Consider the following 19637-nt stretch of genomic DNA (forward strand, 5'->3'; position numbering starts at 1 on the left):
AACGATGGAGAATCTGATGCTGCCACCTTCTGCACCACACATGCTTTCAAGCACAGGTTTCTGGCTACAAATTTAAACTTTTTTTTTTTTTTTTACATCTTTATTGGAGTATAATTGCTTTACAATGGTGTGTTAGTTTCTGCTTTATAACAAAGTGAATCAGTTATACATATACATATGTTCCCATATCTCTTCCCTCTTGTGTCTCCCTCCCTCCCACCCTCCCTATCCCACCCCTCCAGGTGGTCACAAAGCACCGAGCTGATCTCCCTGAGCTATGTGGCTGCTTCCCACTAGCTATCTACCTTACGTTTGGTAGTGTATATATGTCCATGCTTCTCTCTCGCTTTGTCACAGCTTACCCTTCCCACTCCCTATATCCTCAAGTCCATTCTCTAGTAGGTTTGTGTCTTTATTCCTGTCTTATCCCTAGGTTCTTCATGACATTTTTTTTTCTTAAATTTCATATATATGTGTTAGCATACGGTATTTGTCTTTCTCTTTCTGACTTACTTCACTCTGTATGACAGACTCTAGGTCCATCCACCTCACTACAAATAACTCAATTTCGTTTCTTTTTATGGCTGAGTAATATTCCATTGTATATATGTGCCACATCTTCTTTATCCATTCATCCGATGATGGACACTTAGGTTGTTTCCATCTCCGGGTTACTATAAATAAAGCTGCAATGAACATTTTGGTACATGACTCTTTTTGAATAAACCTCTTATTAATTATATTGGGCATACTCTTCTCTCGTAGGGGAGCAGACTCCCTGTGGCTGGAACTATTCTGTTTTGGAAAGAAGTTTACAGAATAGCACGAGGGACATAAAAAAAAAAACACAATAAATGTGAGTTGAGAAAAAAAGGAAACCAAATCAGAGAAAAATATAAACTCTGAAGTGTTGTCTTTTGCTCTGTGAATTACTGTGACTCAGCATGTTCCTACAGTTTCTCAAAGCTCTGGCTATAACAGCCCTGAACCTTGGTGCAAACACCCTGAGTGCCCAGAAGTTGTTGGTAGGGTGAGAAATGGGTTCACCTCCTCTGCCTACTGGCATGCCTTTGGCCATCTCATCCAATGTCTGCAGTACACGTAGTGAAAATGGATGAGCCACTCCCGGAGGCAAAGATGCCCCTGTCAGTGGTAGAAATTATAATTAACCACTTAGAAATATGCACATTGTTCTATCATTTGATCTTCTCAACAACCTAAAGGCAGTTTGTTATTATTTTCCCATTTAACAGATGAAGAAATAGAGCCTCCAAGAAGTTAGTTCATGTAGATAGTAACAAAATCAGGACCTGAAATCAGACTTTTCTAATGCCATATAAAACCTTTCTCCTACGAGTGCAGGTACCTGAGAAAACGGCTTTTAATCATATTTACAGAGTTATGGAAGTGCAGGAAATACCCTCGCAAAGACAGTTCTCTCTTCACCAAACAGAGAGAATGGCTCAGGGTCACGAAATGAACATCTCATACATTTTCTCAGAAGGTTCAAGAGCATGGTAGACCGAGCCTGGGTGTCTTCAAAGGTTTACACATTGATGATGTGCAACATTATAGCTTCCTTCAGTGCCAGCTCTCGAGTTCAAACACTGACAGTGAAAACGCTTCTACCGGAGATGTAAATGACAGAGAACAGGAAAGACTCCTACACTCCAGTCCAAGGATCAGTAAACATCTTCTGTAAAGCGCCAGATGGTAAATATTAATATTTTAGGTTTTGTGGGCCATACAGTCTCTGTTACCACAACTCTATTGTTGTGATAAGGAAGTAAGCACAGATAATACATAAACAAATGGGCATAGCTGTGTGCCAATAAAACTTTATTTACAACAACAGGCAACACAAGCATAATTTGTCAAGCCCCACTCTAGTCAATACTGAACCATATTGTTAAGCAGTTTTGATTCCATAATCCAATCATTTTACAGTCACATCTCATATACATGCTATTAGTAATATCTATTTTGCCATCTATAAAATGATATACGAATATATCAAGAGACATAGCCATGTGACCTCATTGTTCTGAGGATTAAGTTAATAAAAGTAAGAGTGCCTGGCACACATTAAGTGTTCAAAAATGTAAACTGTCACAGCTGTCATCAATTCTTAATGGAGAAAGTGACAAGAGCATAAGGCAAGCCTTCTACTGCTGGAAATGCCGGGTGCTCTTTTCTATCAGTCGCCTCGAATACAGAACTATACCTGTTAATATACCTGTTTAAAATATAACAGGCCAGGGCTTCCCTGGTGGCGCAGTGGTTGAGAGTCCGCCTGCTGATGCAGAGGACGGGGGTTCGTGCCCCGGTCCGGGAAGATCCCACATGCCGCGGAGCGGCTGGGCCCGTGAGCCATGGCCTCTGAGCCTGCATGTCCAGAGCCTGTGCTCCACAACGGGAGAGGCCACAACAGTGAGAGGCCTGCGTACCGCAAAAAAATATATATATATATAACAGGCCACACACACACACAAAGACACACATCTTCACAAAGATCAGTAGCACTTACCTTTTTTTTCCTCCACAATTTTTACAGAGATGACATTTTTATCCATGGGGTTTGGATACTAAATGAAAACACATAAAGAAAAATTACCATTCTTTTTTTTACCAAAGTGAATTACTTCACAGTAACCAGTTATTTGCAGAAACAGTAAATATTATCCAAGCAATCTCTAAGGCCAGTTTTCAATCAAGAGTCTTAATTTTACTAGTTTGGAATAGGTAAGTAGATGCTGTCATCAACTGGACCTGTATGAAATCCGGAGAAACCTTCTTTGGAGTCAACCTAGCTCTGGATGGAGACGGGGAGGTTAGGTTAAGCTAATTAATAAATAATACTATTAATATTGAACCAGCCTTACGTAAATCAAGCGTGTTCTTTGTATGAGGCACTGTGTGGAATGCTTTACTTGCATGATCTTTTCTCAAATCAGCCTCTCTGTTGTGATTGGGTCATGGGATATCATTATCCCATCTTTCAGAAACTAAATGGAAACTAAATAAAATCAGAAAGCTTAGGGTCACCCAGCTGGTTAGTGGTAGAGCCACAAAATGAAATCAGGTCTAGTATCAATACATAGTGAATTCCTTCACTATTGTCCTTTACTATTGCCTGGTGGCTGGGTCAGCATCACAGGAATATAATCACAGAAGGAGTCTATGCCAGGTGCTCAATAGTTTATTTATGTATATATGTGTATGGTGAGTCACTCTGCTGTACAGAAGAAACTGGCACAGCACTGTAAATCAACTATATTTCAATAAAGAAAAAAATACAAAAAAATAAGTTTATTTATTGATTAAATTCCCCTGAAACACAATTTCATGTTTTAATAAAAAGCTGACAGGGCTTCCCTGGTGGCACAGTGGTTAAGAATCCGCCTGCCAGGGCTTCCCCGGTGGCGCAGTGGTTAGGAATCCGCCTGCCAATGCAGGGGACACGGGTTCGAGCCCTCGTTCAGGAAGATCCCACATGCTGCAGAGCAGCTACGCCCGTGCGCCACAACTACTGAGCCTGCACTCTAGAGCCTGTGCGTCTAGAGCTGGTGCTCTGCGACAAGAGAGGCCACCGCAATGAGAAGCCTGCGCACGGCAATGACGAGTAGCCCCCGCTCATCGCAACTAAAAAGAAAGCCCACAAGCAGCAACGAAGACCCAACGCTGCCAAAAATAAATTAATTAATTAATAAGAAAGAAGAAAAAAAAAAGATCCACCTGCCAATGCAGGGGACATGGGTTTGAGCCCTGGTCCGGGAAGATCGCACATGCCACGGAGCAACTAAGCCCGTGCGCCACAACTACTGAGCCCGCGTGCCTAGAGCCCGTGCTCCGCAACAAGAGAAGCCACCGCAATGAGAAGCCCGCGCGTGCACCACAACGAAGAGTAGCCCCTGCTTGCCACAACTAGAAAGGTTGCGTGTAGCAACGAAGACCCAACACAGCCAAAAATAAATTTATGGGAAAAAAAAACTGATAATAGCTACCATTTTTGTCCTAGGCAGTTTAATATATTATTTCAGTTTAATTATTTCAGTTTAATTCTCAAAACTATTCCATGAGTTACATTCTGGGTTTTTTTTTTTCCCTTTCACTTGTGAGAAATTAAGCTTGTGAGAAATTAAACTAAGTCATTTGCTCAAAATCCCCTAGTTAATGAGCATCAAGACTGTAATTCAGCCACAGATACTTTCTTTTGCCTTCAAGGCCTGCCCACCTAACCTACCCTCAAACACCTCAGTCACTCAAACCCCACCCTTTGCACTGCTCAGATGCAAAAAGAGACTCAGACAGTAGAAGTCCTCAAAGCCAGAGGACAAGCAGGCTGCTGACCAGGCCTGCTGAGCGCCTGTCAGGCTCTATTCCCAGAGGTGTACTGCTTCATCATGCGATCTAATAGGAAAGGAAAATCACAGGGAAGTCTTACCCAAAACACCGTAAGGTGCTGAGGGGGAGATGAGAGCAGCGAACAGGCTCGGCGGGGGGGGTGGGGGGGGGGACAGGGCCCTCCACTTGGTAAGCTTGAGCTTTAAGCCTTCTGAACCCAGGAAATGGTCTACAAAACTCAGCGAGCAGGGCTCTTCCCCACCCCACGGCAGCTCTGTGTCTGCATGCATCAGTTTGTATAAGAGGTTGACTGAGTGACTGATTTTTCAGGGAAAAGGATCCGTCACTTTCACACATTGTTACAGATATCTGTGGCCCCAAAAGACCTGGGATAAGAACACAGACTCTGCAAGAGCAGGAATTCTGTATCTCCACCAGCCAGCACAGGTCTGGCACATAGCAGGCACTCAATGAATATTTGCCGAATGAATGAACAATCTGGAAGATAAACCTTGCTGACCTCCGGGACCAATGTGGAAACTAAACCTTACTCCCTTCGAGGACCAGGGGAACCAATCTATGAAGTGAGCAGTGGGCTCAGTCCTTGGCATCCTCAACACCACATCACACCCCATGCCGTAAACGCTGCCAGTCACGCTCCCATCCGGGCAGCTGCAATCTTGATAACAAATCAACAACTTGCCTTTTTGTTTGTTTGTTTGTGGCCACACGCTCGGCTTTTATGATCTTAGTTCCCCGACCAGGGATCAAACCCAGGCCCCAGCAGTGAAAGCACCAAGTCCTAACCACTGGACTGCCAAGGAATTTCCCAACATGGCTGTTTAAATATTTATGTATTCATTCATTCATGTTTGCTCCAGAAAAAAATGCTCAAAATTACGATGCTTGTTTTCTTGAAGTTTAACCTTCAGTATTTTTTTGAAGATAATGTCCATCACAGGGGGTCAGGTTTAGCTGTTCTGTCCCTCAGCAAGGGGGCTTCACTTACACAACACCCTTGAAGTGAGGGAGACATCTGAGACTCACACAGATGCCTTTAATTTTTATTGTGTGTGTGTGTGTATAGAAATCAGAACTTTTATACTAAGGTAAAATGAGAGTATGAGAATATTGCCTCTACTACAGTTCTATTTTACTCATTTTATTATATTCATCAATACATCCTGACTGACTGAATATTATAAATACACTGTAAGCTGTAGGAAGATGACTGAACTAAATTATGAAAGAGGTTGGAAACATAATCACCAGAGAAGGCTAATGATAAAAAGTTCCCAAGTTCTGATTATTTCACAAAGTTATCAGTGAAATTCCTAAAGATTATAAACTCAAATGCTTTACTCACGCTTTTCTATAACTTTAATATCTGCTTATTAGGGTGAAGGGTATCGATTTAAATAATAGTGACACTATTCTTCACTTAACAGTTTTCCGACTACCTAGGCACTGTTCCAGGCACTAGGGACAGAGTAATGAAACAAACAAAATTGTAGCCTCTTCGAGAGTTTACACGTTAGTCAGAAAAACAAAAAATAAAATATATAAGGCGAAAATAAATCAGACTAAGGGATAACAGGGGCTTGGGAAATCATGAAGAGGAACCGTTGTAAAATACTTAAGGGTTACTCATTCGACAATTCTTGCAAATTACAAAGTAAAATGGAAGTTGCCTCAGCCAAACACAAGAAATCCTAAGCTATTCACTCCAGTAAACTCATCTGCAAGATTCAAGGCATTTTCCTATGCAACTACTTTTGGAGTTGAAGAGACGCGAGCCTCGAGTCTCCTTCCATACGAGAATGGAAAAAGAAATCAGAGGTTTATTTACAATAGCTAAATACCATGACATGAAAGGCATCTATTTTAACTTTTTTTAAAATAAAGATTTATTGTGCTGAGGCGCCCCCTACCTGGCATTACTCAAAATTTTCTGACACCATATTGTGGTAACTTGAATATTCATGATTGAATTCACAAAAATGTATCTGAAGTCAGCTAATAAGGGGTCGAGAGAGGGAAGGCTGCTCAGAGAGGGTCACCACCAGGAATGCCAACTGGGAAGACAGGAAGCAGGTGACCGGGTTTTTCTGGACACCTGTACAAACACAATGTGACAGTGGAAAGGGTTAAGCTAGATCAGGATCAAGCCCATCAAAGACTTAATTGCACATCTACTTTGCCCATGCAGAGTGCCGTATTAGAGGTCACCATATGTATTATCTCATTTTGTCCTCCTCAAAATGAGTAAATCTCTTAACAAGTGTGAAGATAAGGAGTCTCCATGTTAAAAACATAATGGCGTAAGACCTGTACACGAGCAGGGCAACCCTGGGATCTTCCGGTCCCCGCTCCACACTAGTAGCTTTCATGGAAGCAAAGTGGACTGATGACCCAAATATCTACCAAAAACCCTTGCCATCCTTGGACCTCAATCAGGGGACCACAAACTGCAGTGGCTAATAATTACTGCACAGGGCTCTGCACATTTGCCATACTTTCTGGGTGACACAAGGGATTTTTCAAGGTATATTTGAGTTCATTCTGAATTTACTTATAATTTTTACATTCTTCACAGAATGTATAAACTAATCCCTTCCCTTTCCCCAAGACATAAATGTGTTGCAAATATCACTGCTTATATTATATGTATGTAACAGTCTAACAAGAGTAAAACATAGACTCTCCTACACTGTCATATACCTTGCTTTCATGTGTTTTACATATTAAAAGGTAAGAGGCCAAAAATTTCAAAATAATGGGTAAAAAACAAAATACACATTAAAACAAATACATAGCTGTGAAGAGTGAGAGGTCAAAAAATAGAGTCCATCTAACTACAGGAATAACATTCAGTATATTTCTGGGGGTAGATCCATGAAGATAGGGTATATTTACGTTTCTTATTTACAGGGGGAAAATATAATAAGCTTTCGTAACGCCGACTCTTAAGAGAGTAATGAGTTATTAACATATCAACTTTCCAGGACTTCGGTGGTCCAGTGGTTAAGACTCCAAACTCCCTATGCAGGGGCCCAGGGTTCGATCCCTGGTCAGGGAACTAGATCCCGCATGCATGCCGCAACTACGACCTCATGCAGCCAAATAAATAAATAATTAATATTTTAAAAAAAAGAAAGGGGCTTCCCTTGTGGCGCAGTGGTTGAGAGTCTGCCTGCCAATGCAGGGGACACGGGTTCGTGCCCCAGTCTGGGAAGATCCCTCATGCCGCGGAGCGGCTAGGCCACTGAGCCTGCGCATCCGGAGGCTGTGCTCTGCAACGGGAGAGGCCACAACAGTGAGAGGCCAGCGTACCGCAAAAAAAAAAAGAAAAAAAAAAAAAGAAAGACACAACTTTCCAAAAAGCTCAGAAGTCTATGCCTGCCTCTTATAATACTCCCACCAAAAAAGTCAATGACCTCCAAAGAAGCTATTGTTTACAAACTTCCAACTGGCATTATCCAAGAGAGCACGAGGAAGCTGATATATCTGTATTAGTCCTTCAAAGAAGGCCAAGGAGACCTAAAGTAAGTCTGGTATATTAACATATCAGTTTTATAAGCATTAAGGGAATCTCTGCTACCCAGGCTGATGCCAAACATGTACACACAAAGGGATGGAGCTGTTGAAAACAGATATGGCATTTAACTACACAGAGAAATCACTGCGAGCTGTGCCAAATTCCCTTTATGAGCTACATACTATTGTCTATCTTAAAAGAAAAGCAAAGTTGACTTTATACCAAGACCAAATGATGAGTCAAAATGTCAAAGACTAAACACATTTAAGTCAACAGACATTTTGAATGGCTGTTCGTTGGCCTTCGCAGTAGGAGGATGAAGTAGAAGAAACAAAGGACAAGGAGGCAAGATGTGCAGACTGTGATGCTGCCATCTGTGAAGCCCGGGTGGTAGAGCACCAGATGATCCTCAAAGGCCCTTCTGCTGGGACAAGTTATGATTGTAAACAAAGGCCACTCAACGTCACTTCACGCTCATTCATACCAAAATGTCCCAATAATTGGCAATGACATAATGAAGTTTATTAAAAAGAATCATTCATACAATTGTGACACCAAGGAAAATCCTCTTCCCTAAACATTAAATGCAGCACTATTTACAATAGCCAAGACATGGACGCAACCTAAATGTCCATCGACAGATGAATGGATAAAGATGTGGCACATATATACAATGGAATATTAGCCATAAAAAGAAAGGAAACTGAGTTATTTGTAGTGAGGTGGATGGACCTAGAGTCTGTCATACAGAGTGAAGTAAGTCAGGAAGAGAAAAACAAATACTGTATGCTAACACATATACATGGAATCTTAAAAAAATAAATAAATAAATGATACTGATGAGCACAGCTGCAGGGCAGGAATAAAGACATAGACATAGAGAATGGACTTGAGGACACGGGGGCAGGGAGGGGGAAGCTGGGGTAAAGTGAGAGTAGCATGGACATATGTACACTACTGAATGTAAAATAGATAGCTAGTGGGAAGCAGCAGCACAGCTCAGGAGATCAGCTCGGTGCTTTGCGATGACTTAGAGGGGTGGGACAAGGAGGATGGGAGGGAGGCTCAAGAAGGAGGGCATATGGGGACATATGTATGCGTATGGCTGATTCACTCTGGTGTGCAACAGAAACTAACACGGTATTGTAAAACAATTATATTCCAATAAAGATCTATTTTTTTAAAAAAATGCATACACAAACCCAATGCATTTAAAGTTACAAAGTCTACAAAGTAACTAATCAGGACTCTTGGAAAGCACCATGGTCCAGAAAGCACTAAGGAACTGAAGAGGAGACTAAGATACAACAACTAAATGTAATGTGGGATCCTGGATTGAATCCTAGACTAAAAAAAAATCGTATTAGTAAACAAGTGCCAAAATGTGAATAATGTTTATAGGACAGTTAACACGGTATCAGTGTTAATTCCCTGATTTTAAAAATTATATAGTGGTTTGAGGAAGTTAAGGACATGAATTTTCTGTCTGTTTTTGCAACATTTTGTAAGTCAAATTATTTCTAAATGAAAAGTTAAGAAATAAATGAAAGTAAAATAAAGACAGTTTGGGAAACAGAATGAGTTTTAGAATCTAAGAGACCTCAGTTGAAGCCCACCTATGGGAGTCTCTGGCAAATTATCTCAGTCAGCCACAGTTTTCTCATCTGTAAAATTAGAAAAACAAAAACAAAACAAAACAAAAAAATCTACCTCAAAGAGCTGTTATAGGAATTCAAGGAAATAATTTTATGTAAAGTGTAACACCTGGCACCTTACTGGTTTTGCTACTAAAAAATGACTCAATATTTTTGAAAACTTACTTTCAAGACTTCAGTCTTTATCTTGTAACTTACTGTGGTGTCGTATTAAGTATACTATTAGTGTCCATTTGCAATTCAGATATATTTAAATGATTACTCAAAAATTACTAGAAGGTATTTCTTATTTTCCTAGACTAGTAAAACCTCACAAGCTCATGCTTTACCATTGCAGAATTTGTAGAAGATACGACAAGGACTCCTTGACACATCCCTGCCCACTAGCATTAGGGAAAGCGCCACATTGGAGAAGAGAATAGAGAGAATACTTACTTTTAAAAAAGGCAACAAACTCTAAGTACTCTAAAAGCTCTTACAGATTTATAATTAAAACATGAATCTTGCGCCACACTGTATGTCTGTGATATGCCCCTGAGAAGGCACTTATCACAAAAATTAATTTATTTCCCTTTGTCCCCTTTGACAGTGAGCTCCTTGAGGCCAGGGCTATGTTTTATTTAGCTTTTCATCTCCCAAGGGCCAAATGATACACAGACCTATTGTGGATTTCTATTAGGAGAAATATAACGAATGTTTAACTACTATACTTTGATAGTTAAAATTTTCCTATCTTTCAGGCACTGATTAAGCCACAACCTCTACTAGGTAACTCACTAAGTATGCTTTAATATTATTTAAATGACATTTTAAAAATAAGTCATAATTCAGGGCTTCCCTGGTGGCGCAGTGGTTGAGAGTCCGCCTGCTGATGCAGGGGACACAGGTTCGTGTCCCGGTCCAGGAAGATCCCACACGCTACGGAGCGGCAGGGCCCGTGAGCCATGGCTGCTGAGCCTGCGCGTCCGGAGCCTGTGCTCCGCAACGGGAGAGGCCACAACAGTGAGAGGCCCGCGTACCACAAAAAAAAAAAAAAAAAAGTCATAATTCAAATACGCACCTTTATTCATGCTTACTCTCCCTTTAATTACTCCAAGTTAAAAAGATTTCTGCAGACTACTTCTCTCAGCTTTTTATTTTCAAGTTCATGGATTTACATGTCATAAATTATTTCTGTTAGTATTACTATAACGATTTTTAACAAGTACTTTAAAAGTACTTGTTTTAAACAAGTACTAAAGCACCTACTGTGTGGTGACATTAAACTATGTATATTGTATGCAACTGTGCGCATTATCCAACTTACTTTCTCCCAACAACTCCAGAAGATATTATTAATATTATGCAGATGATAAAACTGAGGCATAGAAAAATGAACTGACTTGCCCAAACTCACACAGCTAGAAGCACCCCGACACCTGGCTGATGTCAGAGCCCACGCTCTTCCTGTCTTCACCTTCTTCCCGTTGCGCCTAATTTTCAAGTAGAATTGAGGATAGGAAGATAAAAGTGAAGAAAGACTATTAGAGTGTGAACAAAAAGATAAATAACCATTATGCTAACCCAGGCCTATCATTTTCAAATCACTTATTTTGGAAATACAGGTCCACTCCCAATATTTCAGGAGCTCTGTAGGGAGAGATGTTCCACACACGTGTCAGATATGCAAGGAAGAAAAAATAGGATCAGAAATGGAAACATTATTAATTACCCAATCAACTTTCTACTCTAAACGGAAACAGCCATTCATAAATCCCCTTTCTGAGTTTAAGGGTAAACATTCAAACCATTTTGTTCACAACATCAAGCTCCTGGCTAGAATGAATAAAATCCGAGGCCACTGTGTTGAAGCAAAGAAATTATTTTGATCTGTCCATTTGATTACAGTACCCAAAGTAAGGACATATTACTGAATCCACACGGGCTTCGGTCTGAAATTACATAAGGCTAAATCCTGAAGGGAGTATTTCACTCATTCATTCAATAAGGATTTGCTGAGTCCCTACTATGTTCCGGGATCTCTTTGGATACTTGAGATACATCAGGAACAGATGATAAAATCTCCACCCATGAAGCTTACACTCTATTCACAGTGACTCTTTTACCTACAGCATAACAAGAAAATCAACCTGAACAACTCTATGCTAAGAAAAACTGTAGCTTCTCTGGCCTCATTTAAGAATAAACAAGAAAAATCCAGGCCACATAATGGCCTTTTGTATGACTTTAAATTTCAGGTAGACAAAATTTAGGAAATCTTTTAGGAAGAAATTTTTAGAAAATCTAGGAATCCAGCTCATGCAAGGCAAGCCCATTAAACGGACCCATGTTAGCTTCCAGAGATGAGTAAGCCTATCAGCTGCTATATCCATCTATGCAACAGTGTGTTCTCTTTGCAGATGGTTTTAAGTAGAAGGAAGGAAACAGCTATAAACGATGAGAACTAGAAAGCTAAGAGTCATTCAAAGAAAGAAACCAAAACACACTGTCAAGAGCACTGACACTGTAGTTCATGGAAAGTACAGTTTAGCATCTTATGAATAAACCATTTTGGTTTTCACAGCACTCCTCCATGAAGAGTTCAACGAGAAACATTGCACTCCACGAACAAAGAGTATTGTGGTGTTTGCTTTCAAGGTGCCACTTAGCTTTGAAAGCATGTAGCTAATATTTTGCCTGTAGTAGCCAACAGGCAGGTGTAAGAAGAGCAAACATTCCTCAGGTTTTAAAAATAGCAGGATATTATAACTTGGAAGGCAAGCCCTAACATACCAAAAGCCAGAGATCAGTAGACTCTATTTAAAATAGAACTTCCTCAGTGCTGTAGCACCTTCAAACATACCATTGTGCAAAATCAGATTAAATGCTTCCCAGAGATCCTATGATTGTCCCTTCTGCCAAGTGCTTTCCTTTGAATAAAAAAAAATACAAAAAGACTAAAAGAAAAATAAAAGGTATTTTGCCAAAAGGATCATTCTTACTACCTTATGCTTTAAAAGAAACATATGCTTGTCAAACTGTTACACATCTGATCCTCACAACAATCCTGGGAGACTGGTGGGGTACATAGCACATCATTTCACAGATAAGAAATTAAGACAGTAGGGTTGTCTCATAAGGTTGTGCATGTTGCTCACTGCACAAGGTTTTCCAGTCAAGCAGGCCATTGGGCACCTAGTAGAAGGAGGAGCACGTTTTTCTAACTTGCATAAGTAGCCCCATACACCTCCCACTAGCCCCATTTACTGTGGGCTTATGGGTGTAGACCACCTAGATGATGCCCCTTTCTAATTTGCTCAAGGGCACAGTATAGGCTGGTGAAAACTGTTTCCCAAGGCCACCTCAAAACTGCTTTTAATGAAGGAAGCACAATGATTGGGACCCAGGTCTACTGACTTCCAGTTCATGGCTTTAAATAATGTAAGGTGGGGACCTCCCTGGTGGTCCAGTGGTTAAGACTCCTCGCTTCTACTGCAGGGGGCACAGGTTTGATCCCTGGTCAGGGAACTAAGATCCCGCATGCCGCGCAGCCAAAAAAAAAAAAGAGAGAGAGAGAAAAGAAAAGAAAAAAGAATGAATAATGTAAAATAAGGTGAAAATTCTCAGAGCAACTGAATTTACTGACATCCTAGAGACAGTCACATAGCCCCATCCAGGGATCTCTGAAGGACTACCTTGTGAGTAGAAAGAATGCAAGTGTAATGTCCATAGAGATAACACTGTCCCACCCCTACACCTTTTCTGCAAATGTTCTCCTCCACTTTCCCTAGCCTTACCTTCCAAAATGTCCTCCTCAGTTTTTACTTACTATGTGCCAGGCACTTTGCTAAGTATTGTATAAGAACTCTTCCAGGGCTTCCCTGGTGGCACAGTGGTTGAGAGTCCGCCTGCCGATGCAGTGGACGCGGGTTCGTGCCCCGGTCCGGGAAGATCCCACATGCCGCGGAGCAGCTGGGTCCGTGAGCCATGGCCGCTGAGCCTGCGCGTCCGGAGCCTATGCTCCGCAACGGGAGAGGCCACAGCAGTGAGAGGCCCGCGTACCGCAGAAAAAAAAAAAAAAACTCTTCCAGATCCTAACTGAACCCAGCTATAGAAGCGACCTCAGCTATAACACATGGCACCTAAAAACTGCCCACCTGAGCCCAGTCAACTCGTAGAAATGTGAGAATTAAAAGCTTTCCATCAAAAGCTTACCATTGGTTTAGGCCACTAAATCACTAGGGTGATCTGTTACACAGCAGACAACCAAAACAATGTATTTTCTCACCCTCGCACCTTCAAAGCTATACCCTTAGACCAGGCACAACCGGATGGAGATGAATAAACTCTGAGAGAAGACTGCAGGCAAAAGGAAACTGAGACTGGATAAAGAGCACGCAAAGTAGAGTCTACAGCACTGTATCCCCTCAGTGATTAGCTGAGTGTCTATTATGTGCAACGCAGCACAGCCTGGCGATTCGGGGGTGTGAGCTGAGAGTCAGATGTGTTGAAATCCTGGCTCTCCCACTTGCTAGCTGTGGGAACTTGGAAGCTGAACCGCAGTTTCTCCAGACCATGGAATGGAAGTCAATCATAACTAATTCCTGAAGCTGTAAAAACGATAATGTATGACAGCACTTCCTCCCCCGCCCCGCTGGCCTAGGAAACTCGTCTCACGTTTCAGCCATCACTTCACAAATGTCGCTTTCTCGAAGAAGTCTTCCCTAATGCCACCCCCCGGGACTTCACAACACTGTGAACTTTCCCTGTGTAAATACACATCATCAGCTGGAGTTACATGTTCACTTGTTAATCATTGATTAATGTCAGTCTCACCCACCAGAGACCATCAGCTCCATGAGAAGAGAGTCTGTCTGTGGTGCCCTACACCCAGCACGGAGCCTGGCACACAATGTGTCTCTAAACACCTGCTGAATGAAAGAAAAGCATTTAGCCCAGAAGCTTGACACATGCCAAGTACTCTCTAAATGAGAGCTTGGCACTGTGCTACGTGCTTCTTCAGGAGTGAGACCTACCCCGAGGAAGGTTAGAGTCTAATGAGGGAAAAGATACATGCAGTAGTAACTACCCAACACTGTAGAAGACGGTCACTGAGGCCCAAAGTGTCCCTCCAGCTCTGACAAGGCAGAGATTGCCTCCTGATGAGGACAATCCAGAAAGGCTTTCCAAAGGGGCAGTGACACTGGAGAATCCACACTCCAAAGTGCCAGCCCTAAAACAAAAATGGGGTGTTGGCTTTTTCTCTTTAGGACCCAGAAGCCTAGCCTAAGGCAAAGTCTACAGCACATCTGTAATTCATTTATTCATTCATCATTCATCAGACTTGTACTGAGCACCTAGTAGGTACCAGGTACTACATACAGGAGATAATTAACAATATTAACCAGCTGACATTCCCCCGCCAAAAAGGCCTCCATGGCAACATCATGTTAACCAGGGTCCTACTCACTCCTTTGTGACCTGGGCCCCCAAGTGCATCCTCTAATGGAGGTCAGGTCTTATCACTTAAAAAAATCCATCTCCCGGCTTCCAGGTGGCACACCGGGAGCACTGCCGGTGGCAGCTGTCCAAGGCAAATTACAATTCTTGCAAATCTTCCTCAAGATCGTGAAAGCCGAAAGAAGATCTGATACAACACTCATCTGTGGACAAAAAATGTCACTTGCCATTTCAATGAACCAATGATGTTGTGGCCATAAGTCCTTCAGCCTCTGCAGCCATCCCCAGCGGTGCACCCTGAAGGGATTCAGGACAGAGTAAAACAGGATACAGGTCCTAGATAGTTAAGGCACTTATCAAATGAATTTCTATGAGCCCAGACTCTTGCATTGTTCCATACACAGAAAAACACTAATTTCATTAACTTGAGATGTCCGTTTTCTTTAATTAGCAGTAATCTTTGGATGGTCAACTATCCTTTTCTTTGTTTGAACTCCTATATATCCTGGCCCCTCCCTTACCTCCTCAGACCAGCCCCAAGGAGCTATCTCAGAGGCTGTATCCAGGCTTAAGTCCTCAGCAAGTCTGCCCAATAAAACATAATTCTCAACTTTTAGGTTGTGCATTTTTTTTAAGTGGACACATCTTAGATGCAGAAACTGAAGCCTAGAGAGAAAATGACCCTTGACCAAGGCCATCAAGTGAACTAACTAAAGGCAGAACCAGGCTAGAAAGAAATTTCCCATTCTACTGTTACGAGCCACAGTCCCAGGAGCAGCCCTTGAGATAAAGAGGGCCACTGAATATTGAGGCTAGGGTGTACAGTTATAGTAGCACAAACAACAACAATATATTTTAAAGAACTTAGCAAGCATCAGTCACTGTGATAAGCACTTTATGGGAATTATTTCACTTGAATCCTCACAACTCCTGAGTTGTTACTAGTATTTTTCCCATTTTACATATTACAAAACTAAGGCATGGGGACTGCCCAAAGTCCTAAGCTGTTAATGAAAGAGAAAGTGGTGAGGTGGTAGCTGACGGCTTCAACAGCCTCCACTAGCTTTGAAGGAGTCAATGATGTACTAGAGAGATGGAGAAACCCCGTGCAGCCTCACCGGGGCTCCAGAACTTGGGTTCCCCGCGACTCTCCCTCCAGCTGGGGCAGGGTGTGAACGTGTTGCCGCGCACGGAGCCTTTCCCTCATCCTGGTGGGGGAGCTCTCAAGGAAATCCACCCCCGCCCTCGCCCAGCACATCCCAGAGGCGAAACCCGCAGCTGGAAGGGGAGACCGACCGTGGGTGTGGACCTCCAAGCGGGCAGAGGGGTGCAGAGTGGAGGTGAGGGGAGCTGCGGGCGCCCGCTGCCCGGAGCGCAGACCGCTGGGCCACCGGGGCAGCGCGGGAGAATGCGAGCCCCGGCCGAGACGGAGTTGGGTGAATACCTTTCGGAGGAAGCTGGCGACCACCTGCTCGAAGGGGTACTTGAACACCTCGTGCACGTCCACGGTGACTCCCATTCCGGCGCGCCTGCCACGCCTCCGCGAGCACACTGCTGCTGGAGCTCTGTATGTGCCGGGCCGCAGGCGTCCGCGCCAGGGTAGCCGAAGGGGCGTGGGAGGTTTTTTTCTCCTCCTTCTTCAAACTTTCTAAACTTTATTGTCCAGAGAAGCAGACAGTCGGTCACGCCCCCGCCCCCTTCCGCCAGCGTCCCGTCGGGCGGCGGGCGCGGGAGGTGCCGGGGCCCCTGGCGGTATCGGCTGGAGGCGCCTGGAGCGGCCCGGCCCCGGCCCCGCCCTTCCCGCGCCGGCCACGCCTCGTCCTGGCCACGCCACGCCCCCGACCACGCCTATGGACCCAAGTATCCGCCCGGGAGCCGCGGCACAGTTCCTTGGAGGCTTGGACCTCGCCGCCGGGGCTTTTGACATCACCTCTCCTGGAGCCTTAAGCCGCTATTGGCAGCACTAAAAAACAGTAATAATAAATACATAAACTACCCTCCCTCCAAGTTTAGGGATTGTAATATAAACCTCCTCGTGTTGCCGAGTCCTGTGTGACAAAGACCAACAACTGCGTTACTCACACTACCCGGGCAGCTGCCTCTGAGGCTTTAGGTTGCATCTCAAGTACTTAAAAATTGCCCGTATCTGCATCTGACTCCGTAAGGAAATCCTACGCTCATGAAAGGTTAAACACCATGGAGCAAGCAAGTGAATCCATTAATCCGATAATTTATCCAACATGTTACTTCCTGACCACCTACTATGTGCCAAGCACTGTGGTAGGCACTGGATTCCGCAGTAAGGAAAGCACAGTCCCTGCTGTCAGATGATTTAACACAAAATAGAAAAGCAGCAGGATTATAGGTTAAAGTTACAGGCGGCATGATTTTAGCTCGGATAAATAAGGGAGGTCTTTGAAGTGGTGGTTTTTTCATTTATACGTTTATAATCTCTCTTACACATAGTCATACTGGACTGGCAAAACCCTAGCCTTGGAAAAATCCAGCTCTCCACTTACTGCCTCACCCAAGCCACCGAAAGGGCCTGGAGGGCCAGGCCTCTCTTTAGATTCATAACCACCAACCTCAAGGGGCCTTTTTAATGGTGCTTAGACAAAAAGACTGCATTTCTCTAACCCACTTACTGTCCCAGGCTCCTCTCTCTTCAAACCTCCAACACCTCCCTCCCCAGTCTTATTCTCAGGTGATTACCTTGCTTCCTTTTTCCCTTAGTAAATAGGAAACATCTCTCTACCACACCTATCTACCCACCTGTCCAAATGCCCTGCCTTCTCTCCTGTTCTTGTGGACAAACTATTGCCACTTAGTTGAGGGCCAATCTCTCCACTTGTCCACCAAATCCAGGCATGGGCTGCAGATGGTTAACAAACAGCTCTCCTTTAAAAAACAAACCAAACAAGGCCCTGATGTCTAATGGCTGCAATTTTTGTGGTGTAAATACTCCCACCACGGCCAATTTGAAATGACCAGCATGGTGTCATTTCTACCACCCACTCACGATAGACATAACTGCAAGAACACAGACCATGGTAAAGGTAGTAATGAAGTTAGGAAGGGAAGCTTTTTGGATATCTATTACCTTTTAAAATATTGTTTATTTAATAGTAAATTTATATAATTTAATATTTAATTACAGTTGTGTTTAACAACCAGCTGATGAGGTTCAGAACACAGTAGCCCAAAACATGCACCTTAGCATATAGGATATTTTAAGCTGAAGGAGTCTGAGAAAACAGCAGAAGCAGGAAGATCTCTCTGGCTGTCCCCCACCCTTCTCCCCTGAAGCAGGTCATAAGACCCTCTTCTAACAGGTGCCCCTCTATACCCGGAGGAAAGAAGCATCTTTATCTCCAGGAAGAAGGGTCACCAGGAAGAATCCGAACAAACAGGTCTTGCCAAGTTTCCCCCAGTTTGCTACACTTACCTCGTACCCTTTGTCCTATCATATTTCTCCACAACTGCCCACTCTTCATCAAACCAAGAATAAAAACACTTAGGTTTAACCATTTCTTCAGGTCTTCATTTCCTGATGAAGGCTCCCATGTCACTTATAAAACTTACAGGAAGTAAATGTGTCTGCTTTTCTCCTGTTAATCTGTCTTTGTCAGTTTAATTTTCACATCTAGCCAGGGACTCTAAGAGGGTCAAGGAAAACTTTTTCCTCCCCTACACAGCTCTACCACATCCCTAAAAGTTCTTTGTCCTCTTTCTGGTTCAAGGACATCTCAAGCCATAACCACTCCCTCTTTTTTGAACCATCAGTTTTGCCTCTACTGGATCATTACAACCGGCATACAAGTACACTGTGATTTCTTCCATCTTAAAAAAAAAAAATCTACTCTTAACCCCATATCTTCTTCCAGCTCTATTTCAACTCTCTGCTCCATTTTCTTCTTATAATCTCTTGAACCCACTCCAGCCAGTTCAGGCCCCTGGCACTCCACTGAACTTACTGCTGTCAAGGTCACCAAGGACCAAATTGCTAAACCCACTAGTTAATTCTTAATCCCCACCTTACTAAACCTATGGGCTCCATTACCTTGAAATACTGAATGAGAAGTGGGGTGGAGAGTGAGGCACCAAAGCCATTACATGTTGAATGTATGTATAAAGCAACTCTACTATATCACCAGCCCATCCTTACAGGAAAAGAACGAACACCAATGTGCCTGGGGAATTACACAGGCCTACAAAGGAGAGATAATTTACTTGTGGAGTTGATGGTGTCTCTAATCTGCCTCTGCAGCCAGACAGCAGTTGGATACTGGGTGTGAAAGAGAAGCTCCTACCAGATTGGACCCTGTGCCCACGCTCCACCCGGACCACCGATTTCTTCCAGAATGTATCCTTGGACAGCTGCTCACCCACTCCTGATTAACCAGCCACAAAAGGCCAAGGTTGTGTCCTGAAAGATTAAAGGACCCAGCACCTGTTGGCTCTACTTGGGCTGGCTGGCCAACTGCCTTGTGTAAGAACAAACACTACCTGCCCGTTCCAAGGACATCAGAGCACTCTGAAGGTGAAAAGGGGTGCGGGGCTTGACAAGGGAGGCCACCTCCAAGCAGTCTTGTGGCTCAGAATCACAGCCAGTTTGCACAACTTACTCACTGTGTCCCAAGGAAGAGAAAGGGCCTGTGAAA

The 19637-nt window shown here is 43.2% G+C and overlaps 1 protein-coding gene across 4 annotated transcripts in view; it reads right to left on the reverse strand.

The window, feature by feature from the left end:
• The window catches only part of PRELID2 (PRELI domain containing 2), a 137856-nt gene extending 121245 nt beyond the window's left edge, over window positions 1-16611 (reverse strand). The window contains exons 1-2 of one of the 4 annotated variants that reach the window (XM_073802657.1): window positions 16421-16609; window positions 2528-2585 (exon numbers count right to left, since the gene is read on the reverse strand). In XM_073802657.1, the coding sequence (XP_073658758.1) occupies window positions 2528-2585; window positions 16421-16495 (133 nt within the window). In that variant the 5' untranslated portion in view covers window positions 16496-16609. Of the gene's footprint in view, window positions 1-2527; window positions 2586-16420 lie in introns of all 4 variants that reach the window. The other 3 variants (XM_073802658.1, XM_019924632.3, XM_073802656.1) reach the window with 3 other exon arrangements.
• Between the last annotated feature and the right edge of the window lie 3026 nt (window positions 16612-19637).

Source organism: Tursiops truncatus, chromosome 3, assembly GCF_011762595.2.
Source record: "Tursiops truncatus isolate mTurTru1 chromosome 3, mTurTru1.mat.Y, whole genome shotgun sequence".
Lineage (NCBI taxonomy): Eukaryota > Metazoa > Chordata > Mammalia > Artiodactyla > Delphinidae > Tursiops > Tursiops truncatus.